Genomic DNA, 24,980 nt, shown 5'->3' with positions numbered 1-24,980 from the left:
GTAGCTGGACATATCCATTCATCTCATACAGCTTACCACAAGTTCTAGATGTCCTGTCTTAAACGAACAAATGGCTCATATTCAGTAGATTTTGAGGAGGCCTTCTGAGCATCATTTCCATTGACCTGAATTAACTTGAGGGTTATTTCTCAAAAATAAAATGTGAGCCTCCTCTGGAAATGTTGCAGGATCATAAAAATGATTTGTTAGCAATCTTTGCAAGAGAGGTGAAGAAACTTTAATCAAGATTGAGGTGATGGACCAACTAACTTTGTCACTTCTTGAGTTTTTTGAGGTTTCATAGATTAGAATAGAATAGAATAGAATTCAACTTTATTGTCATTGCACATGCACAGGTACAGGGCAACGAAATGCAGTTTGCATCCATCCAGAAGTGCTTTAGTGATATAGATATATTAGCAATAGTATAGATATGTAAGTATATTACAGAAATGGGTCTTATGGTATGTTATAATGTACACGGTATGAGGTATGTTGTGAATATTCTATAACTATAAGTATGTACAGGCTGTAGTGAGTACAAGCTATGTACAGGCTATGAACAGGATATAAATATGAAAAACTATACAGAATATGAAATAAATAACTTTACAGAATCTGGGATATACAGCTATACAGAAATGGGAACTATGCAAGTTGTAAACGGTTGTAGGATTAAAAATTATCGAATGTACAGAATGATTATTTACACAGAGCTATACAGTAGTGCAGTTAAGATAAGTGAGATATAATTCCTACAGAGGCTATATAAAGTGCTAGTGGTTGTGAGTGGTGGTTCAGTCCATGTTATTATTGTGTTTGAGGGTACAGTTGTCCATTGTGGGTGTGTGTATGTTCAGTCCATGTGTTAACGTGGGTCAGATGTCAGGAGGCAGAGTTCAGGAGTCTGACAGCTGTGGGGAAGAAGCTGTTCCGGTACCTGGTGGTCTTAGTCCGGAGGCTCCTGTAGCGCCTCCCAGAGGGCAGGAGGGTGAAGAGTCCATGTGATGGGTGACTGGGGTCTTTGATGATTTTCCCAGCCCTTTTCAGACACCGCTTCCTGTAGATGTCTTTTATGGCAGGAAGTGGTGCTCCGGCGATGCGCTGGGCAGTTTTCACGACCCTCTGCAACGCCTTCCGGTCCGAGGCAGAGCAGTTCCCGACTGTTATACAGTTGGTCAGGATGCTCTCGATGGTGCAACGATAGAAGTTCACCAGGATGTCTGAGGACAGGTGGTTCTTCCTCAGAGTCCTCAAGAAGAAGAGGCGCTGGTGAGCCTTCTTGACCAGCTTGGAGCAGTTGGTCGTCCAGGTGAGATCCTCGGAGATGTGGACTCCCAGGAACTTGAAGCTACTCACACGCTCCACAGCCGTCCCCTTAATGTGGATGTGGGTCAGCATTCCTCCTGTAGTCCATGATGAGCTCCTTGGTCTTCTCGGTGTTAAGCAGCAGATTATACACAGGTTCCACCATACCTACACAATACACATAGGTCTGCTTTGATACTGTACTCTATAAGAGTTGTTCTGCAGAATCATACAGGCAGGAGTAAAGACCTTAACCTGCAGAGCATACACTCATTAAAAATTAAAGCTTTACATAACCATACGATTCACAATCGAACCTACTGGGAGCCAATTTTACAGTATTACTGAATAATCCAAGACTCAGAAGATCTTTTTTTCCTGAAAGCTCTTGCGGCATCAGCACATACATTTCGACTCCTCGCACCAGTCCATTCACAATAAATGAGATTCTTGCATTTTCAAAGCAGGAAGCAGCAAGCTTGGTCAGTTGAAACACACACATGCATACGCACAAACATAACCCCCTACAGATTGCACAAAATGTGGGCTGACAGGTAGCTGCTGGATGTGCAGTCCCAGGAGACAGAACAAAGCACTTTCATTTTGTGTGTGTATGCTTAATCAGTATGTGTGTATTTGCAGGATCAGAATGTGTGATCATTCTGTGTGTGTGTGTGTGTGTGTGTGTGTGTGTGTGTGTGTGTGTGTGTGTGTGTGTGTGTGTGTGTGTGTGTGTGTGCGTGTTTTATAGGTACAAGGTTACATAAGAAGGAAGCTAAAGTGACCTTCACTGAGAGGAAAGAAAGTAGCTTAAAGGGATGAGTCCAAAACTCTCATGGGCTCACTCTATAGAGTGCGTATTTGTGTGTGTGTATGTAGAAGACTGTGTATGCTGGAGGTGTACACAAGTAGGTTATGGGTTGGTCACAGGTAGTTGTCATTTGTGGATCAGAGAGAAACATCTATTAGAAATTAACACAGCTACGATCAACAGTACACAGAACAGATAGGGCGATAGATAGATAGGCGATAGGGTGTGATGGAGGCCAATGATCCACTGTGGCTGTTGGCGCTGCGCTTCCACAGGCCGCTGGTGTAGAGACTTATTCCTGTTAATGACAACAAGGAAGCAAGACGAACAGCAATTTTACTTGCTAGCAAGAGAGGCTGGTCGGAACCAGGCTCTTGGAGCTAAACGCTACTCACCTGTCTCCTAGCCAACTCCAAATAAACAGCCTTCCTTGCTGCCTTTTTATTGAAAACAGTTACAGTACACACAAGCACCACCCATTGTAAAAAAAACAAAAACAAAAAACAAACAACCCTTATGGTCACAAAAGATAAGGTACTGTGCGTGTATGTGTGTGTATGTGTGTGTGCATGCCTGTGCGAGAGTGTGTGTATGCATGCGTTTGTGTGTGTTTGTGTTTGGAGGTGCGTTTGTGTGACCTCCTGCTTACCAAAAGGATCATAAAAGCAGGAAGCTTACAGAACCCTCACATAGATTTGCCTATTATAAAATACTATAGCCTCCCCCACCAACAAACTGGCTGGAGAGTTGGTCAGAAACAAAGGAATGTCTCCGATCTGATCCTACAGTTTGAACTAAGACTTACAAATTTAAGTAACACAATGACAACATTTAACAATTTGACTCCAACAGTGGCGACCCCTAAAGCGAGCTGAAAGAAGTGGAACAACTGAAGAATTGCATTACCACTATTTATTATTCCAGTATTGAGCCTCACATTTTTAATAATTTAAAAGTAAGCCTGGATTTATTTGTGATAGAAAGTAGTGCAATTGCAGGTTTTGGGGCCAGTGTGACTCAGGAGGTAGAACAGGTTGTCTACTAATCATGACAGTTGGTGGTTTGATGCCTGGCTTACCAAGTCCACAAAGTATCCTTGAGCAAGATGCTAAACCCCATGGAAGCGTACGCATGAATGGTTAGACTACACTCAAATAAAAATGCTGAATGAATGGGTGAATTAGACTTATTCTAGAAAGCTTTGAGTGCTCAGCTAGAATAGAAAAGTGCTGTTTAAGTACCATACATAAGTACCAGAACTATTTTCCTCAACTTAGAGTAAAGAATGAGTGGGTTAGAAATTAATTGGAACTTTTAGATAGAGGCTTGGAACGCTGGTTTCAGAGAGGACAGACAATGAGCTTGTTGTTATCAACCATTTATTTAATGGAAATGGGTTATGGCTTTTCTTCCATCTCTAACCCAACTTTAAAAAAAGCACTAACAAATGAGACAATATGTAAAAAGGTTCATTTGTGGATTAGAGTCAGGTGTGTTTAGAAATCAGACCTTTCTTAGAGGGCAGGGTAGTAAGGTCAATAAATAAATAAATAAATTAATTAATTCTCTATTTTCCAGAAGCTAAAGATTATTATCAAAGGAATGTATGTGACAGTACCACAAGAGATGTTATTATCTTTAGAAAGAATGATAGAGAGTTGAAGAGTGGTAATGGGGACTCACTTTTATTCTTAAATCTTTTATTTTGAAATTCTTTGTTGTATCCGTTGTAAAGTAAATCCAGTGATGCTGGTTACAGTGATGGTATTCCATCTACAACATACACCATATGTAATTTACTCTTATCATGTTATACCCTGAAGTGGAGTGATGTAACACATATTCTGTTATGTTTATGTGTGAAATACGATTATAGAAAATGCAAAAGCCAGTTTGTGTATTGGAAACACAGATTTAAGTGCCTTTGTTAGTAAAAGGAGGAAATCCCTTTACAGCTTTTTTTAAAGTGTTCTTTGAAAAAAAATCACTCACTACTACAAAAAAATTGAAAACAACAAAAAAGATCTTTTTTCATTCTAATCATTGGTCAGTTGGTGCTTTGCACTCAAAAATCTACTGTACAGTACAAAAGGGGGAAAAGGACAACCCTAGTGGAGTAAACACCATGGTGTGATTTAGACCTTTGATGCTTGGCAAACACTATAACAACTTAATGGACTAATTGGTGAGTGTGGCTGCCAGAGACTGGCAGTGTCTCCAGAGCTTCACCAGACCTGGTTCTGGCTTCTTTGTTGTCTGAAGCTGTGTCACCACAGTTCAAAATCATACCTACCCCAGTCTTACACCAATGGTTTGTCTTATTCGGGGTTTTTTTTTTTGTCTCACTGTTAATGAGTTATTTCACTTCAAGGCATTTCATTTGCATTTTTATTAGAAACTCTTGACCATACATAATTGAAGCTAGATGGGTTGATCATGTAGGGCAGCAGAGTACATCTCACAATAAGAATCTGTTTATACAGGCTATACACTTAGTAGTTAACTTTTAATAGTTGCTTGTGTCATGTACATTTGCTAATGGTGTATTGGGTTGTTTTTTTTTAAGCAATTGAAAAGACTTTTAAACTATACAAAAACACGTAAGCTGAGGGGTAAGAGTGCATACCACCTGGCTGCAGATGCCATCAGCTGAGTGTCCCAGTTGAATCTTGCTTCTGCACTTTTCCTGTATCTTTAACTGTGTAAATGAATATTTGCACAGAGAACACAAAGGCTTGTCCAAGGTCATTGTTTGAGGTGTGACTCACATGTGACCCTTAGCTGCTAAGCTGAGGCACGAATAAAAAATGTGTTTCCTGCTTTTTGTAAGTGTTGTTTTCGTATCTTTGAGGCTTTGACTCTCTTAGCCGAAGGCCGTCACTGATTTCAGTTCGGGCACTCGCCTTTTCTGTTGTCCACAATGTACAACAACTGAATAAGCAGAGTAGAGATACTACATGCATTATGTAGAAAATGTATGAACTAGTAAATTAAAAAAATGCACTAATACACTACTTACTACTACTTCATTAACTACTTCATTAACTTTGTGAGATTTTACTGGGAGGTACATGAAACAGGTATTCAATAGAAGACCCTTAGTTGACCCTCTTTTTCAGTGTATCCCATCCTTTTTTTGTACAGTTAATTTGTTTGTGGGTTTTTTTGTGTCTATGTTGTGTGCTATCTTTAGTCATCAAATTTCTGATAAGTGCAATTGGCAAATATACAGAATTTATTTAATGTGTCTGAGTATGAAAAATGTTACAGCAAATTCAGTCAAACTGAAAAAATAAAGTAAATAGCGAAATATGAAAATGATGCAGGAGGTCTGCAGCACTGCTTGTAGGCTTTTGAATCAAATCTAAGTTTTGTTTAGTAATTTTACCAACTTCCAAGCCTTTTTAATAAATTGTGACCCTACCTGCCATTCCCCATGTTTTACATATTACAGACATACAGTACTACCATACTGTTTACTATGCCTATATATTTAATATTGGCTTCAGTACCAGGCTGTATATATATTTTTTCCATATTGTAAACAAATATTTTAAAAAAAGCCACAAATGTCAATAACACCTTCACCTTGTGGCTATATTGTCACAACCAAACTGAATTGCAGTTTAGAAAAAGGAAAAAAAAAGAAGCCTATTTGTCACAATGGAGTTAATGAAAGCACTGATCACTGCAATGTTTTGTTTTGGGGTTTTTTTTTGTCAGATGAGATGTCTTTCTGCCATTACAATATTGGTTCTACCCTCAACATGTTCATGCATTAGCTGATTGCTTTGCATTATTTACCAAAGTAATTATCAGCACAGTTTGAGTGTGCATAGAGGCTAAGACAGTTATGCAAGCTGATGGTGCTATTTAAATTGCAGGGGGTTAATTTAATTATATACTGGGGGAAAAAAGATATTAAAAAAATCTATTTTGGACACTATTAAAGACAACATGCTACCAATAGAGATGTATCTACAGTTCTATAAATTGATTAAGGTGTTAATATCACTGATTTATATTTGCTTAAAAGCACTTGCTTGATCATTGTCATATATGATGCTTATGATTTAGGTTTCCATCTGTTTTGCATTCAAATGATTTAAGTCTCTTGTGATCTACCTATAGCAATCATTGAGAGTATACAGTACTTTAACGTATAGTAATATACAATAAAAAGAAATGCTGAATAGCTTTGTACATAACAGGCATTTGATTAGCTGTATTTGCTTTTTTGTTTGCAGTAATGCTGTAATCAGAACTAGTGATAGTTGTGATAAAAAGGAAAAAAAAATTGCAGGGAGCTGTAGTTATGCCCATTTGTAGATATATCATTAGAGCAAAGCTGTGGGTAGAAGTGTTGTAGATTTGTGTAGCTTCCTTAAGAAATTGAAAAAAAAAAAAACTTTTTTACACACTGATTACAGATTTTACACACAGTATTGCATTCTAAAGTTCATTTTGAAATTGAAAACATTCTCACAAATGCAGCCTATATAACTCATAATGACAGATTTGGTTAGTTTTTGTTAGATTTGTTATCTGAAACATAATAAAAAATCAGATTTAAAACTACATATTCAATTTACTACATACTTGCTACTTACTAAATCAGTGCATATTCTTGCCCCCCCAAAAACAAACAAACAAACAAACAAACTCATGCATTTTGTTGGCTGTATACTTTAGTTTGCTGTAATTGCTAAGAGCTGAAAAGTCAACTGAGCTCCAGGCGAGTACAGTCTGCAGTTTTCATTGATGATCTGCCTTCCTTCTGACAAATCTCCCTGTGTCTGCTGTCGAAAATAGGACCAGCTTATTCCTTTTTATCTAGGAGTTCCACATACAGAATGTTTTAGCCTTTGCCCAGAGATGCCCTGTAAAATATAGCTACATATTTAGCTAGAATATAAAGTAATAGGTTTGGAGTGTGACTGTTTTTGAGGTTGTGGACAGGTGTCTTTTATACTGATAACAAGTTCAAACAGGTGCCATTAATACAGGTAACAAGTGGAGGACAGAGGAGCCTCTTACAGAAGTTAGTTACAGGTCTGTGAGAGCGAGAAATCTTGCTTGTTTGTAGGTCACCAAATACTTATTTTCCACCATAATTTGCAAAGTTCTTTAAAAAAATCAGTGAATGTGAATTTGTGGATTTTTTCCCCCCTAATTTTGTCTCACACAGTTGAGGTATACATATGATGAAAATTGCAGGGCTCTCTCATCTTTTTAAGTGGGAGAGCTTGCACAGTTGGTGGCTGACTAAATACTTTTTGTCCTACTGTACATTGCAGAGCAATATCCTATAAACATACAAGTTTGCATCCAGATATGCTTTTCATTTTTAAGGAATTTGGAAAAAGAAAAAGCTCACTTTGAGATTGTGGGCTGTGTAGATTAAAAAGGGTAATTTTACTGATTTTATAATTACATGGAAAAAGTATAAAAAAGTGAATGTACTTTAGAAGCATTTTTGTTCTTGCCCACTGTGATGATTAATAATTTCACCACATCACTACGTATCCATCTGGGTTTAGTACACAAACAAACTGTAGTAGTTTATATGCAAATTATTTCTGCAATGAATGTTCAGTGATTAAGCCATTTACTCTGTTTGTTATGCATCATTTATATGAATAGAATGTGTCTAATGCAGCAGCTCTAAAATAAAAATCTCTTTTGTGTCAAGTTTGTCTGTAAGCTGCTTTTGCAAGATCTCGTTTGAATTATGTGGACATTTTGGAAGCTGGAGTTGCTGTTACTGCTCAGTTACATTGCATGAGTTAAACACAGGCGTGGGAAAATAGTAGAAATATCTGTGTTTCTATGCTTGGATGTGCTATTGTCCTAGTTTTGACTATTACTGTGGCAACTTAGTGATTAATTTCAATACATCATGTCATATCATGTCACACACAAACATTTTTTATTTTTTGGGACAGTCAAATAATTCTAAGAACAAAGAAAACATTCACAACTGCAGACAAATAGAGGCTTATGTAATTCAAATAAGTACTGATCTTGTTTTTCTTAACTTACAGGTGCAACAAAAGGGCCTGTCGCACTTGGCTTTCTCTATTCTTCTGACAATCTCTACGTCAGTCTTTTGATAGTGGGAGAGAAGATAGTTTCTCTGGATCCAGCCTGACTCCTATTCCAAAGTTCCATCCCACCTAATCAGGTAATGACTCCGCCGTATGTGTAAACAAACATAATGCCAGACTTGGTAGCTGGTTTTTTTTGCTGATTTTTAAATTGGGCCCAAATGATTAGAAAAAAATAGTATGCAGAGAAAGATATGCGTGCAGTAAGGCCCAGGCTCCTGGTTCTGTTCTGGAACTGTCAAAATCATTGCTGTCGGTATGATAATGATTAAAAAGTAAATTGTTACTTTGAAACAACTCACCAAATCTAAACGAATTAAGCCAAAACCAGCCAAACCTCATCTACTATCGTGCTAAGCCTGTTCAGAATCAAATTCATCTATTCAAACATACAAGATGAATAACTGTCAAAAAGAGGAAAAAGAAACATTTACAACAAGAGAGAGCTGGAGAGAAAGAATGCCTGTTACCTCCACAGATGAAATGGCTGTGTGGGTGGATGTACATGTGAGTGCAGGCTGCTAGGAGCTATGAGTGGGAAGTGGGTACTGAGTGGGAAGAGAAGAGCTGCTTTAGTGAGACAATCAGCACCAAGACCCACTGAAAAGCAGTCACGCTTTCATGGCTTTTCTTTGTTTTCCCGTGTTCCAGGTAGTGAGGTTGGCTATGGATGATTGGTAAAAGTGTCTGTCTGTATAGAGCATGTTTGTATGTATCGATGTCAGCTGATGGTGTGTCCCATTATTTCTCACATAATCATGATGTCGTTTTATAGAAGACTCCATAGAAACAGGATAAAATAGACTCACTGGACAAAAAAAATATTGTTTAAAAGTGACAGTAAGCCTCAAGAACTCATGTAAATGGACCTGCTGCTTTATTTTGGTTTCGGCTGGTTTATGCCACAATATGATTCACATATATTGTGTAAACAACAAAAACAAAATGCTTATGTGCACGTATGATAGGCACTATTTTGGAGTATTTCTAGTGGAAAGGGACACTGCATATGTATACATATTCACTTTTTATATATTGCGCATTTAAGCATTTGTATCCAGTAGTAATGACAACATTGTTGTTGTTTATATAGAGAAGTATTATTTCATGCTGTTCAACATGTTTTTTTTGCTCGTGCGCCAAAAATCACAAATCACAAAAATCCTCAGATGTAAAGTCTTTGCTGCAGCATTTAGTCTGCACCTACAAAAGCCTACAAAACGTCAGGTGCTGTAATAAGGTCTTAAAAACCTGATAAAGCTGATATAAGATAGGTCTCTTTTTAGGTTTTAGAAAAAAGGCATTATTAAGAAGAAAAAAACCCACAGTGCTGATGAATTTTAACATTTTGGTTTCTTCTGTGAGTTTTCTACAACTTTTACAACAATTATTCCCCAAATCTGAAAGTACTACCTTGATGCATTTTTATGCATAATTAGAAGCTTTTACTTAGGAAACTGAATAAAACTGTGTTAACCATGCTAAAGTATAGCCAGCTGTGTGACTGCCAAGTGTACTCTGCCATATAAAATACTTCTAAAGGTACAGTTATACACTCTTGGAAAGCTGAGAGTTAGATGAGAGGATTCACCAGTTGCCAGTTTGTCTGAAGACTGAAAAACCCGGAAACAGCTACGTTTGCTCAAGTGGTGACCTGCAGTTACCGTATTCCTTTGAAGAGCTACTTGACGCTGGCTTCAAAAGTTAGCCAGTCTCGACAGACTTTAAGGTTAAATTGCCTAGCTTCATTCATGAAATTCAAATGTTTGTAATATGATACAAAAACAGTTTTAGATTTTTTTTTTGAGGACTTGATTTTAAGTGTAGATACTTTATATTGACAAGTGTGCCAACATATGTAACTGCATCCTGTACTGTCCACTAGGATTCACCTAGTGCACCTATTTCAGCTGTATTTGTGGTATTGGTGCTCTTTGGTGGATGTTGCTGCAGATGGCTGACCCTCCCTGAGCCCTTTAACAGGTTTCTTCCTGTTAAAGGGAGTTTTTCCTTCCCTCTGTTGCCAAGTGCTTCCTCACAGTGGGTCATCTGATTGTTGGGGTATCCTCTGTATTATTCTAGCGTCTTACAATATAAAGCCCCTTGAGGGGACTGTTGTTGTGATTTGGCACTATGTAAATAAAATTGAATCAAATTGAATTCTAATTATCGGGTCAATAAAATTTATCGATGCAGCTTGCTATTATTAGCTAATAACCTAGCGTTTTATATTCCTGAATCCCAGACTGCAAATGACATGACAGCTAAACCAGAAGCATCAAAATATGGGGTTCACAATCCAGCGGGCAATCTTTCAACAAAAAAGTTATATCTCATCTGTCAAGTATCAAAACTCCTGTTTTATGGAGTTATGAGTGGGAGCAGTTTCCAAGGATTTACTGGTCGTAGCCAAGAAGTAATCTGGCACATAACCCCCTACCAATGAATTGCTATTGTGATAAGTTTTGTTATATATATATTTATTTATTTATTTATTAGGGGTAGTGTCCCTTTCAACTGACTTGCTGTAAAAAAATGCTAGTTTTATATTATATTGATTTCCCCTCATATCAGACTATTTGTTGAACAACTATGTGTATGATCTCGTTCTCTAATAACTGCGCGCTTAACACGTCTACTCGCATTCGACCTTGAACATGCAACATAAAAGAGCGCACATACTTAGGGACACAAGAGCTTGAATCCCTAGCCTCTCTTGCTCTCAGGCTTCTGCAGCTAGATGGCCCTCAGAGGAGAGCCCTGCAATGCAGCATCTGTGTGACTCACACATGCACGGACACGCACGCACGCGCGCACACACACACACACACAGCGAGATGGCAGCATGTAAAAGTGCTCAGATTGTAGGAGGGAAATGAGGTGGTAGAGAGAGCACAGTGAGGAGAAAGATGAAGCCTGATGAAAGGTGGAGGAGAATGAGTAGGAGGAACATTGAGTGTAGGAGGTGGAGGAAGGTGAACAGGAAGAAAAATAACAGGTAGGAAGAAAATTTCTAAGTGGAAGGATGATAAGAAACCAGACAAAAGAAGAAGAAGCAGATAAGAGCCATGGAAATGACAAATGGACTATTTAATTAGCTCGACGATTACATTGTCTGGAATGAATCTTTATGGCTGATGTGTTCATAGAGAGTTCATCACTCTCACTTCATCTATTTAAGCTGGACTCACATTGTGATTCACACTTGGAGAATAATTGTCTTGAAACAAATGAAAATAAACTAGAATATTTCCACAGCTTCCAAGTTTATCTTCAACATGCTTCTGATTGGTGCATTAGATTTTGCTTTAACTAATTGCTGTTTTCACAGTCAAGCATTATTATACAGGAACAGCCTATAATTAGTGTTGAAACTACTCATAATTTGCTGAGCAAAGATAATTCATATTAGTTTATAAAAACTCCCAAATAATAAATACATAACAATACTCAGCAGTAATCCCATTAGTAGTTTTGAACTCACCAAGCACTATTTTTATAGTGGGCAGGTGATAGTGGAGAAGGACAGGAGCAGAGCCTTTCAGCCTCTGGGAGAACATGCAGTTTCACTTTACTGAGCTCTTTTTGCAATGTCACAAGTGACAGATGCATTTAAGTATGAATTACAATTCAAAAATTATGTTATTCCTCTGAACGGATTATATTTATGTTTTACCCACACAGCACGCTTACTCTTTTGAGGCCGTGAGGATGCCCGTATGGAGCAAGTTTTGAATCAAGAATGTGTATTTGTGTTTTGACTCTCAGTTATAATAATGTGCGCAGTAGGCTATAGTTTTCTTTTCTCTGCCTGTCTTGTATTGATTGTGCCTCACAAGACAAATATGCATAGAAAATGTGACAGTGACTGTTAATTATTATTAATATGCCCTATAGCAGGAGACTGGAGCCCAGATCTCCAACACTGTAGCGTAGTGAAAGTCAGTCAGACACTGTTTAAACTGTACTCCTTTACAGTGTAACTGTGCATGTTTCTGTGAATGTGAATTATGCGTTTCTTTATTATTTTTTTTTTCCATGTAGGAAGCAAATAAAAACAGGCTCCAGGCTTTGAATCCTCTGACTTTATAATGATTGGCTTTTATTGTCAGCAGAAACAGCAGTTAATAACTCAAGAAGGCAACCCCAATATTTGCTTTACTTACATGGCACCCACTATCCCTCCTCTGAATAACCTCTTTCCCGAAAAACAGTTTTTAAATTAGATGGGGGAGTCAGGGGAGGAAAAGTACCAAGAATGGTTTATTCTGAGGACACACAGAGGAAAATTGCCCCCTTTCAAGCTTTCTGATTTAAAAAATGTAAAACAACCCACTGCTTTCCAGTAATACTTTAGCTAGAGCTCTGTGCATAAACAGCTCAAGATATTTACTGGATTAATTTCAACATCTCACATCAGTGGTGTTGTGGAAAAAGCAGCTTGTCACTGTTGATTCATTCCTTTTTAATAATCATTAGACGTAGGTGAAGGGAGCAGAGAGGAGTAAAATATCGCCCTCAAAATTGCTTTGAGGCTGAATAACAATGTCAGCGCGTGGAAGGCTGAAACAGGAGATGTAATACGCCTTAGTTTGACATTATGAAGTAGATATCAATTATGGATGTGCAGTGAAAAAAAGTCTAGATATGAATAAAAAACTGCAGATATACATAGTGCTGTCAAGAGATTAAAAAAAATAGAGATTAATTAATTATGATTTTTAATTAATTGATCTAATTAATCTCTTTTTTAATCTCACCTAAAAATAGCTGAGGAAAGCCCTCAACTTATTGTGGCAGACCAAAAGACTGATATAACAAAGAAAGTGACTTTATAAAGTCATTTATTGTTTAACAAACGTTAAACAGATGCAACCATTTACATACTGTTGTATTCTTTTGTAAAATAAGTGGAAAAATAAATACAAATAAAATCAAATAAATTAAGTGCTGCAAGTTAGCACATCAGAGTTGCTCTTTTCTGAGCAATACAGCACTGAAATTCCTCTGCTTCAGATAATGAAAAATAAAACTGACATTGCAGTGCTGCAAGTTAGCACATCAAAGTATTCTTCCATCACAAAAAAAAGTGCTGAACATCAAGCAATCTATTCTAGTAGGCTACAAATGACACAGCAGCTATGCTGACCACATGTGTCTCATTTCTTCTTCCTCAGCCAGTCGCTAAGACACACCAGCCTGGTAACATTTTCTGGAAGCAAGGCTGCCCTTTTCTTTTGCACTATGTGGCCTGCAAGGCTAAAGAGTCTCTCACAGGGTACAGAGGTAGCTGGGGAGGCCAGGTACTTTTGTGCTAGGACTGACAGCTTTTCATAGACTCCTGAGTGAGCATACCACCACTACAGGGGACAGTCATCAATACTGATGCTGGGTTCTGCTCTGTAGCGCTGCAGCTCTCCAGACTCAATTCCATCTTCTGAGTCAGAGTCAGACCCCAGAAGGAGTTCGCTCCTCCTCTTCTTCTGAGCTGGTCCATCATCCTCTGTGGAGGGCTGGAGACTATCTGCTCTTCTGGGCTCTGCTGCCTGGAGCATATTCTCCAGAATGGTCCACACCTGAATGAATGAATGAATGAATGAATGAATGAATGAATGAATGTGATTAAAACTAAGTGCTTTTTTTTTTTATTTTATTTAATCTTGTAAAGAACTTTGTGTTCCATATAATAAATAAAAGTTTGATTTGATAATGAATTGGACTCATTAGTCCAGCTTAACCTTATTGTCCTACCTGTTCCCTCTTTTCTCTTGGAAGACATTTCAAATCCTTAAACCGTGGATCCAATGCTGTGGCCACCTCGAACCATATCTCGTTGCCATTAGCTCGTCGTGCTGCCAGATCCTTCTGGAAGGCATTCTTGAACTTCACCACGTAGGCAGGATCATCATCAGTAATGTCCATGACACGGTACAGATGGCGAAAAGCAGGCAGCACTACAGAGCAAGAGACGTAGGCCTCACCACCCAGCAGCTCTGTCACATACCTGCAGAGGTGGAGAGGTTTGCTAAATAAACCTAGCTGGATTCATTTAAATCAAAGTGTAACTGATTTCCAATTTAATTGTCCTTAAAAGTTCCTTGTTATGTTCATTAATTTTGATTTTACACATGTAACAGTAGTTTATATAATTAAAATGGGAAGGTGTTTATTTGAACTTACTTGCATGGTTCAAGCAGGAGCTCAAGCCTCTGCAGTTTCGCCCACTCAGCTTCGGTTGGCAAGACCAACCTGTGGTTCTGTTGGTCCAACGTAGCCTGGACAGCCTCTCGGTTACATAGGAGGCGTGAGACCATTGCGAGAGTCGAGTTCCACCTGGTGGGTACATCCTGTATAAGTTGATCGCTCTTCTTTCCGAGTGCTACTTGTTGTTGGTTAAGTTCTGTGGTACTCGCAGGGCTTTGTTTAAAATGACCAACAATCTTGCGGCACTTTGCCAGTACACCGACAAAACCACTGCTATCGAGACATACCGTGATGGTCCTCTGGAGAATGTGAGCATTGCAGGCGATGTGCTCATATGGAAGTGCTCTCATAGCAGCCAGCATGTTTGCTGCGCTGTCTGTGCCAATGGTGGATATCTTGTTTTCAATACCCCAGTCATTTGCTACCTTGAGGAACTGTTCGGCGCATTTATCAGCAAAGTGCCTGGTTTCTGTTCTCATGACGGTCAGTGCAAATGAGTTGAGGTTCCACTCACTATCAATAAAGTGTCCAGTCACCCCAAAATAGCTGTGGTTGCCAGCTGAGGTCCAGTGATCTCCAGTTATAGCAACACAGTTGGGAGAATCCTCCGCCAAAATCTCAAGTTTGTTTTTCTTTTCGCCGTCGTACATTTTGCTGATTTTGGTCGTTACTGTAGTCCTGCACGGCGGCTTGTATGACGGGTCATTGGACGCAATTTGCAACACCTCTGTCAATCCTTCGTCCTCTACTATATTTATCGGCCTACAGTTTATCGCTATCCACTTGGCAATAACATTAGTCAGCCTGTCGGTCGCAGACTTGCTCATACGAGGGGTATTCTCTAGTTTTGTTTGGCGAAAAGCTTTGCTCTGGCTTGCTATATTGCTAACGTCTTCACTGCTAGCTGTTGCTGCACTCGCGGCTGGGTGCTTTGCGTTGAGGTGATAGGCCAAACTTGAGCTGCTTCGGTGGTAAGCAAACTCCTTCTTACACTCTAGGCAGACCACTTTACCTTTGTCAATGGTGCCGTCGGGGCGTTTATGAAATACAAATTTCCCGTTCATTGGGCCAACAACTCTCAGATGCGCCTCCATATCCACACTGTAAGCTAATCACCACTTCTCACCTTGACCTCACGACGTGACTCCACCCCCAACAAGTCAAGCACAAGGAGCCCAGCACATAAAAACGGATTTTATAACATAGCAACTCTCATACAAAATCAATGACGTCAAGAGATTAAAAATTAGATTAACAAGATTAAAAAACATAACGCGCTAAATAGCATTGTAATTAATTAATCGCAATTAACGCGATAATTTGACACCCCTAGATATACACATTGTGCATGTTTACAGATTACATAACGACCACTTTGATGGTTTTGTTTTGATTTCTGTCTGAATATCCTTGTTGCTAGTGTTTTCCTTTAAAATATTAACACTGCTGTGATATATATGCTCACTTAGTTTATAGCTGGCACCTAGGTGACAACACATCTCGCAGGTGATCTGAAGTAAAAAATTACTTTCTATAGGATAAGCAAAACGATGTTATGGAACGGCTGTGTGCAGGCAGGAAAAGGACCCAAAGTGCAGACTCCGGAGACAGACGTGAACTCAAAACAGCTTTAATGCTGAACTCAAAAAAGGTAACAAAACTGAGACTCCAAAAAACAAACTCAGGCAAACAGACAGAACACACAGCATAGTAAACAGTAGATCGCGACACGAACAAACTGAAACACAGGGCTTAAATACACAGAGGGAGCAATCAGGGAATGGTTAACAGGAGGGAAACACAGCTGGGGCAAATCAGGCCTAACGAGACAAAGGAAGCATAGCCAGACGCATTTACATGAGACAAGGACTTTCAAAGTAAAACAGGAAACATAACACAGACTGAACTTACAGACACAGACTCGCAGGCAGGCACTACAACAGAGGGAACAGAGATGTGGGACCAGGGCAGACACAGAGACATAAACCATAAGATAGAACTCTAACAAAGAAACCAAAGACTAGAAAGGATGAATAATATGATAAACTCAAAACCCTGGGTCAACGACCCAGGCATCCTAACAAACGATGCAGTACTGAAAAAAATAAAAATCTGCATTTATGATGGTGTGAGGTTTCTGTTTACAAATACATCAGAACATGATTTCAAATGTGGCTGTCACCTTCAACCTTTTATATAAGGATCACTCTGAATGCTTGTGAAAATTGTCTTAAATGTTACAGTGTAATGACAGAAAAGCCAAGTTCATTTTTGTTTGTCTACAAAAAGATCTTTTCTAATGTTTAAAAAAATGTCGACCAATGCTTGTTTGAGTATTAATATTACAACAAAGAACTAAGGCAACGTTTATAACACAGAAATAGGAAAAATGTACTATAAATTAATTAATGGATGTAGTGTTTGGGTTATTTTATAGACTCTTGAAACCATAAACTGTTTTTGCCTAACAGGCTACAAAATACTATATAGTAACATGAAAGTGCTGCAAGCTACCATCCTAACTATCCACTTGCAGCATTGCCCTGCTCTGCTTGTCTGTTCACTATTCAACTCCATTCTTCTCCAGGGCAGAGAGAGTGCCTATCAGGAACAACCAGCCCACTGGCAAAGTGCCACAGGCTTTTTGCCAAGTGCAACAGACCTACTGTCTACTAAGACACCCAGCGTCTAACTCTATCATATCACAATCATACCAGAGTTGGTATTTTAACTGAGCATAGCATTAATTAGTATTTTTTGTAATGTAATTTTTTTATGCATTCCGTTTGATCTTATCTTCTTAATACCTGCTAAACCTCCAACCAGTATTTTGTTTTGTTTTATAATATTGAGTGAATACAAATGGTGTTAACTAGAATTAGTGAGACACTGAAATTAAGAAGAAAGATGGAGTTTCACATTAGGTGTGGTAATATTTTATAATTTCCCCATTTGTTTTATTTGGAGTTTAACCCAGAAGGTGGTGCTGTTTTATTTATACAGCATGCATTGTGCAAAAGTATGCAGAGCACACTTATTGCTACCATCATCATCAACAGCTCAACAGACCTCCAAAGAAGGCAGGGCAAATGTCCCTTGTTCTCTTGTGAACCACCACTGACACCATGCGCCTGGCCACCAGTCAGTTGTATCTGGAAAATTGCCACTGAGCTGAATGTGACCTTCATCATCAAACAGACAGTATGTAGACATGGCATGAGGACAGCAGTCTCATTTCTGAATTTTATGACTCTTTTAATATTGTAATGGAGTCTTGTACGGGGACACAGTGAGTGAACAAGCAACAGAAGAGAGAGTGACAGTAAAGGTGCTGTCCTAAATATACTGTGGCTTTTGGACCGAGACAGAGAGAGCATTTATGTAAAGCAGTTGGTGGTGAGGTGTTCTTTGTCGTGGAGTCTGTGTCGTGGTTTCATTCACACTGGTGTTTCCTTCAGAGGTGACTCATGCAAAGCTCCATTGACTCCTGACTGATCCATTTAGGCTGCAAAGGCTTTACAGCAATCCTATATTCTCTTCTTTTCCAGAATATTCTTTGGTTCTCTTTATTATAACCACCTCTGTGCTCTGTCTATAGTATTCCTTCTCAACATTATTTGTGGTCCTCCTGAGAACCAGCCTGCTCATGTGTGTCCTCTGTAATGGACATTTGTTTTTGGTCTATATCTTTTGACCTGTTTAAGCTACCCCACTAAGTCCTGATTTGCAAATAGAGGACATCCTGGGCTTTCCATTGATATCTCATGTGTTTGGGTGTGCTCTTTTAGCTCAAAAAAAAGTAGGAAATCACAAAAAAAAAGTTCAATGGGAAGATTCTTAGTTCCTCAGTTTTCAAGAGGATATTCACACAGTGCTAACAGTTCATCTCAACTATCCCTTGATCAACACCACTGAATGTTATAAATTTGTAACCAAATGTTAAGATTTCCAATCATAAAATAGTGTAGCTATGCTGGTGGCAACACACCTCTTTGGTACAAACTTAAATACCTTACTAGCTATTGCATCGCAGAGATGTGCATGATCCCAAGAGGCTAAAGCCAGTTGCTGTTACCACCGTACCCCTGTATTAGTCCATAAAATAAACTGCAGGCTGAGCGCACACAGTGACAAACAGACAATCTGACAAAGACCAAAAGAAGGGCAGGAGTATAAATGCACACAAGATAATTAGGGGAAGTGGATGCAGGCACAGGTAAACACAAGCAGGGAAATAACTCAAACTGAGGCACAAGACAGAAATTGACAGAGTAAAACAAGGATTAATAAACAGAGAAACTTGACGAGGGGAACCCAAGGGAAAGTATAATGTGCAAGGGGCTAGACTCAGATAACAGCCTCCATAAATACTAAAGAGTACCTAGTACCTAAGAGTAAACCTGGACCACAGTATACCCCCAAAATGGGACAGTCAGTAGCATGGAAGTGGATAAATTAATACAGCATTACTAGACACAAAAGTAATAGGAACAGAACTCAACAGGCCAACAACTCAAAACCCTGTGTCCAAGACCCAAGACTGTGACAAAGGCAGCTTTGGACATAAGCATAGTTTTTATTAATAAGCAGTTATTAAGCCTAAATGACACATACATTATTTGTAACAGTATGCAGTGCTTTACAAATGTATTAGATCACCAGTCATAAAAAGCAGAAACTACAAATATTTCCGAAACCTGTCAAAATCCTAAACGTTAAATCTATATTGTTATTTATTCTTTAAAAAATAATTATGTGCATTTATGTTTCGTACGTTTTGTAAAACCACGGATTAGAACAATAAATTCAGTTAAAGACCTTATTAATACTGGTGGATTAATCATTACAGATACAGAAAAGTTATTTTGAGTATGTTAGCAATAATGTAGCAGCTGAGGAATAAACCCTTTAAATTGGCTAATAAATTTGTTAAGCATTGATTATTTATGTTATGCAAATATTTACATTATTTGCAATGACATTTGTGTTTATTAGAGCAGGGCGATATGACCAAAAATATTTATCACGATATACGTTTGAAAAAGTGCGATAACGATATAACTGACGATATAATTGACACGAGACAAAATACTTTACAACTCCTCAACTTCATTAGTGCAAAAAACAAAACATCAATGTATTTTCACTTAAACAAGCAGCTGTTTTTTATGTGCATTAAAGCTATATAAAAATTTAACAGTGCAAATGCAAATTCCTTGCTGACAGTTTAACCAAAAGGCATTTCCAGTGGAAATTGGCCGACATATCCTCAGCATAACCATGTATAATATCCACAAAACTTAAAAAGAGGTTAAACACACACAATATGGTAATATTATGTTGAAGCACAGTACGTATCACTCCGCGAGGCTCCTGCTTACGATAGCCGTAATGCTCCGACAATCCATCAAGCGGTGCGGCTTCGTTGTTTAGCAAAGTCGTACTAAAACATTTGACAGATTTTCGAGCGCCGTGTACATAAAATCATTTCGAGGTCAGTAAACACAACCAGAATTCATACATAAGGCACACGGGATTATAAGGGGCACTGTCGATTTTCAGAAAAATCAAAGGATTGATTTTAAGTGTGCCGTATTTTCCAAATAACACGGTAATAACGACGGCCCGCTAGCATGCTCTACCAAAAATAGTGCTTTGTTGTGTATCTGATGGACGAAAGCTAAACCAGTTCCACACCACTGACGTTGCAGCATTTTTACAAACCAATTCTGGTTCATGTGTTTCATTTAACGATCCGCTTTCGCTCTTCTCATTCTGCGTCGCCACCATGTGTGTATGTAAACATAGGTACTGCGCATGCGCGTTTTACCCATATTCTATCGCAATATTTCATTTTCCTATCGTTGCCCAAAATTACACCGGTATTACCGTGAACGGTATGATATAGCCCAGCCTTAGTGTTTATTATCCATCTTAACAAAAAATATGGACATGTTGTATTTTAAGTCTTTTCATACATCCTTTGTATGGGAATCACTCTTCTGTTTTCCATTTATTATATTCTGTTCCACTCTATTCTGTTCTCCTGTTTGGTTGACAGTGAGTAGTAGTATTTAATGTACTGTGAATGTAGTACCTAGTGCTCACTGTAGCAGTACCTTGGTCTTCGGCTGTAGTTATTGACTCCCGTTTTCTCGAGCTGACTTCACTTCACTCTCTGGCTCTCTGAGGACCGCAGAGCTAAATGACAAATTGCTTCTTCACACACACCCTTATGCACAACTGCACAGGCTGCCCTGTAAATGCTACCATCAACAGCCCTTCTGCAAAGATCACCAATTCCCTTTCAGAGTATTTCACAATTTTCTTTCTTCTCACTGAGCCCTTTGTTTACCTCTCTCTTTGTCCTTCAAGCTCAGATTCAACTCAGTGTACTTGTTCCACTATTGTGAGATGTAAATAACCTCAACTGAGCATAAAAAAACTGTATATACCAAATAAAAATAGTAATAATAACAGCTCAGTGTAATGATTTTGTACTACTTTGAGCCCATTTATCTCTCCTGGCCAGGTAGTTAAATCCTTGACTTTCACTCCTTGTCTCTGACTGTCCCGGCTTTAGGTGATAATAAGAACTGATCAATAGTTTCAGCCTGTCGCTTCTACTTGATCCTTCTCTGTCCTGATCTGATCAATGTTATCCACTCACTATGAGATATTTCTATGTTAGTCATTGAATTTTAAAAGGCACTGGTCATAATATTTAGGAGTTTAAACATAAATGCATTCAATAACAAAGCAATGTTGGTTATTTTAACATGAAAAAGACATGTAAATACTGAATCATAGCCCTACGTAACATGGTATTAGCACTTAACGTTTAGATAAGTCCTAAAATGTTCACACCATGCTGATCAGCTATCATGCTTCCATTAAAAGTATTGGAAAGATGACACACTTTTTGTTTCTGGAACATTTGCCATTGGATTTTCACATAATAGAAGCCAGTATGTTGTAGTGAAGCTGATTCAAACTATTTGTTAGATGTTGGGCTGAATCTTGTCAGATTGATCAGAACCCACCTCTAAACCCTGCAGCCCAGCACGACTCACCGAAAATCCAAGGTCTTCTCTGTTCATTTTCAGCCAGTTGTGTTTTCTGTCTGAGCCGCTGGCTGCATGAGTCATTACACACAAACACACAAATCAATAGGGTTTCATCCAGTGGTTGTCATATGCCAGACAGCATCCAAGGACAGTATTTCACATAACCACCTACACACAAACTCACAGCTGCACTTTCAAAACTGTTGAGTCGAGCTGCAGCAGTGATCATAACATACAAAAAAGAGATTTGCAAATGTGACTGATGTAACATGTCCTAGAGCCTCCTCTGGTCCCTACACTCTTCATTTTCCTTAATGCTGCCATGCTAAAATTGCAGTTAATAACAGAGACATGCTGCGTTCTGACCATTCCTCATCTTTGCTCCTCCCTCTTCCTTCTCTTCCTGTCTGTATCCCAGAAGGAGAGACCCCAACCCTTGCTAAACCTCTTCGGCTGCTAGCTAGCATCAGCATGGCAGACAGTCGACAGCCAGAAGACGGTACCCCTCAGTGGGACCCATCAGCGGGGCAGGAGCCTGGTGGCACCCATGGAGCCAATGGCTACTCCTCCTCAGCCTACAGGACCTGCCAGCCTGGTGGGACCCATGTGGCCACAGCCCCCTATTCTGCCAGGGAGAACGGCTTCAACGGTGAACTAACTGGAGCTCACGCTATAACTGCAGGTAATGTAATTTTACCTTTTGTTAAAGGCATCTGCTTGTATTAATTGAAAGGTTTCATTTTCTACAGGCAGGATAAATGATGGCTGTGTCTATTGAGCTAATAGTAGATAGAAAAATGCGTAACAGCCTGCAAAATGTTCCTTAGAACAAATGATGGAAGGTCAGCATATTAAAGTTTTACAATTTTAAAACAGGCTGTCTGAAGACAGCCAGTTCTCACTACATATAGTGATGTCTGTATGTTATTGTGCTCTAAATCAATACAAATGCATTGTTTTGTTTACAAATGTGGTTAATAAAGTAGAGACCCTAAAGATTCTTGTCTAGGGAAGGGGCAGAATTGCATTTGACAACAGCACGTCGGTACAAATAGGTAAATGTGTTGTGCTGTGCTTTGTGATGTAAATGCTCAGTTAAATCATTAAAACTGAGAGCACAGCTGGCACCCAGTGGAGAGTAATAAACACGATAATAGGAAAACCTTTTTTCTCCCTGTGTGGATGTAAGCATACTCATGAAGACGAAGTGAGGTCTGCAACACTGTGTGTTGTATTATCTAGTTGGGATCCGCATGTGAAACAGCTAAATTTATTTCAGAGATTGTATTCTTTGTTGAAGAAAGTATTTGGCACAAAGGTTCATCAGAAACACATTTCTGTAGAAGTACTGTAGGTGGTGTCAGTCGTGGTGAGTCCGATCAGCAGCTTTATATAGAGTCTGAAGAGTGTGTTTCATTTTGGTTTTTTACTCCAGTGCGTGTGTGAAATGTCGGTTTGTATGACTGGGCACATTGGTATGTTTGTGTTTGCACATTGGTATATGTGTATTTGTATCTTTACAGTATTCTTGGGTTTGTATGCTGGATAGCGATGTGTTTGTGTGTGTTTGCGTTCTGTCTCCACTCTAAGCTTTCTAAGTCCTCACTGCAGACACATACTGTTATTAACAATGCTATAATTAACACATAAAATCTGTCCCCCCCCCACCCCCTCCAATCGCCAACCTCACTTACACCCTGGAGACAAGACCAGTAACGTACCAATGGTGTAACCATGGCAACTGCTCCCCTACAATTTAGTTTGCCAGGCCTTTGTTCTTTTCAACTGTAGCTTACCACTGACAAGACCAAAAAGCATGCAATGACAAGACCCCAATTAACCTCCCATCTCCCCATTACTGCGACCTAGCAGTTACTAATTTTTGCTCTGATAACGGTGTTTTTGAGTGGCCGTTTTTATGTCTTCAGTGCCCATCTTTGATATGCTTACTTTGTCCATAAATAGGTGAGCAAGTTGTTCAGTAAACATAATGCATGGGCACTTGCCTGTACAGGTCAACTGCTTTTTTTTCTGTGCAAGCTGAAGTACAAACACTAAAACGGAATAGTTGTTATATTAATACACTGTTTTTATAGCTAATAATGTTATTCTGCGGAGCATGCAATGGACCGTATCATCAGTTGTAATTACAAAAGTGTACTTTCGTTCCAGTTTGACATCCTGTGCTTAATTAATCCCTTAAGTCAGTTCACATTTTTACCAATGTCCTTTGAATATATTAAATATAGTTTTCAAAATTAACATGTTAATGCCTGTGAATAAAATGTTTTGCTCCCTGCAGTGTCACGAGAGAATTTCCAGATTTTCGGAAAATATGCGAATCAAATACCTACTGTGATGGAAATGAAATTGTTAGTGACCCTTTCCAGATCTGATTATTTTTTGTCTTTATGACTTGTATACTTCCAGTGTGTGCAGTTTTCATCTGTCACTGAGATTAAATGTATCTCACAGGAGTTTAAGGATTATAATGTGTCAGCTTGACAGACCCGTGCAAATCTGATCCAGTCACATGCAGGATTCAGAGGGAATAATCTGATGGGATATCCTGTTATTTGAGTGAATGAATGATCCATCAAGGTCATAAGATTAATGTGAGGATGTCTCTAAAATATGATGACCAACAAATAGCTCTATTATCAGTGGAATAGTAATGGCTACCATTATTCTTACATAATGGTAGCCTGTAGTTACAAATGGACTAAGTCAATTTGTGAAAACGGAAAATATCAAGTAGAATTCCTCTTCTATACCAGCTTTCATAGATGCTGGTCTATAACAATGATAATTAAGAGTATATCAATACTTTTAACACAGTGCATTCTGTTTAAATATGACATTCTCTCCCCAGCTGTGTAACCAAAGCTGTGTTTATCTGCAGAGCATCTTGTCAGCAGACATTAGCATTGCCACAGAACAGAGCAGTCTGGGGGATAAGTGGGGTAGGAAAGGTGGCAGAAGGGCTGATACTGGCACTTGGTGAGCCTTCTCTCGCTGTGAAAAGCTCTTCAGACACAACAAGAACTACCGAAGCATGAAATTGCCCTCTTGACTTTCTTTGAAACAAAGTTAAAAAAGCCAGTCGGCCATTCTACAAGCGGTCAAGAGAAAGAGATGAAGAGAGAGAAAGAGTCAGACTTAATAGAAACAGAAAGAATACAAAGCGTTGTTGAGCTCATTACAGGGGGTGCTTGGCTTACATAAATCAAGGAAGCCTTGGTGTTATGCTAGGGCTATTGCTTTGGCTGATGTCTGTGTCATTTATATCGTTGATGTGAATAACTGGGCATAGTGTCAAGAATCCTGGACAAGATTTTCTGTTGTTAATGTCCATCCATAGCAACAGCCTAAATCAGTATGTTTGGCAGCATCAGAGAGGAGATTATTTTTTTAAAATATTTCCACTTTGGGCTGGGCCATATCATACCGTTCATGGTAATACCTGTATAATGTTAGGCAATG

General features: G+C 38.8%; 2 protein-coding genes across 2 annotated transcripts in view; one reads left to right on the top strand and one right to left on the bottom strand.

Annotated features, from left to right (window-relative positions):
- The window catches only part of map2 (microtubule-associated protein 2), a 103,433-nt gene that overhangs the window by 36,233 nt on the left and 42,220 nt on the right, over positions 1-24,980 (top strand). Inside the window, exons 3-4 of the mRNA XM_026144297.1 lie at positions 8,164-8,303; positions 21,916-22,179. Coding sequence (XP_026000082.1) covers positions 21,969-22,179 — 211 coding nt within the window. The 5' untranslated portion in view covers positions 8,164-8,303; positions 21,916-21,968. The remainder of the gene's footprint in view (positions 1-8,163; positions 8,304-21,915; positions 22,180-24,980) is intronic.
- On the bottom strand, positions 13,054-15,194 carry LOC113008190 (zinc finger BED domain-containing protein 1-like). Its single transcript, XM_026145430.1, has 3 exons — positions 14,407-15,194; positions 13,978-14,230; positions 13,054-13,802 (listed from the first exon to the last, which is right to left on the bottom strand). The coding sequence occupies exons 1-3, from the start codon at positions 15,078-15,080 to the stop codon at positions 13,587-13,589; spliced, it is 1,143 nt and encodes a 380-aa protein (XP_026001215.1). The 5' UTR covers positions 15,081-15,194; the 3' UTR covers positions 13,054-13,586.

Source organism: Astatotilapia calliptera, chromosome 16 (assembly GCF_900246225.1).
Source record: "Astatotilapia calliptera chromosome 16, fAstCal1.2, whole genome shotgun sequence".
In the NCBI taxonomy this organism is placed as follows: domain Eukaryota; kingdom Metazoa; phylum Chordata; class Actinopteri; order Cichliformes; family Cichlidae; genus Astatotilapia; species Astatotilapia calliptera.
The sequence above is the reverse complement of the archived record's forward strand: the minus strand, read 5'-3'. Positions and strand labels throughout refer to the sequence as shown.

Bases quoted from the DNA above. Each gene is read 5' to 3' on its own strand.
- LOC113008190 (XM_026145430.1), bottom strand. From the start codon at position 15,080: ATGTACGACGGCGAAAAGAAAAACAAACTTGAGATTTTGGCGGAGGAT. The intron at 14,231-14,406 runs GTAAGTTCAAAT...CCACCTCTGCAG, and splicing joins CTCCTGCTTGAACCATGCAA to GTATGTGACAGAGCTGCTGG. The intron at 13,803-13,977 runs GTAGGACAATAA...TCATTCATTCAG, and splicing joins CAAGAGAAAAGAGGGAACAG to GTGTGGACCATTCTGGAGAA.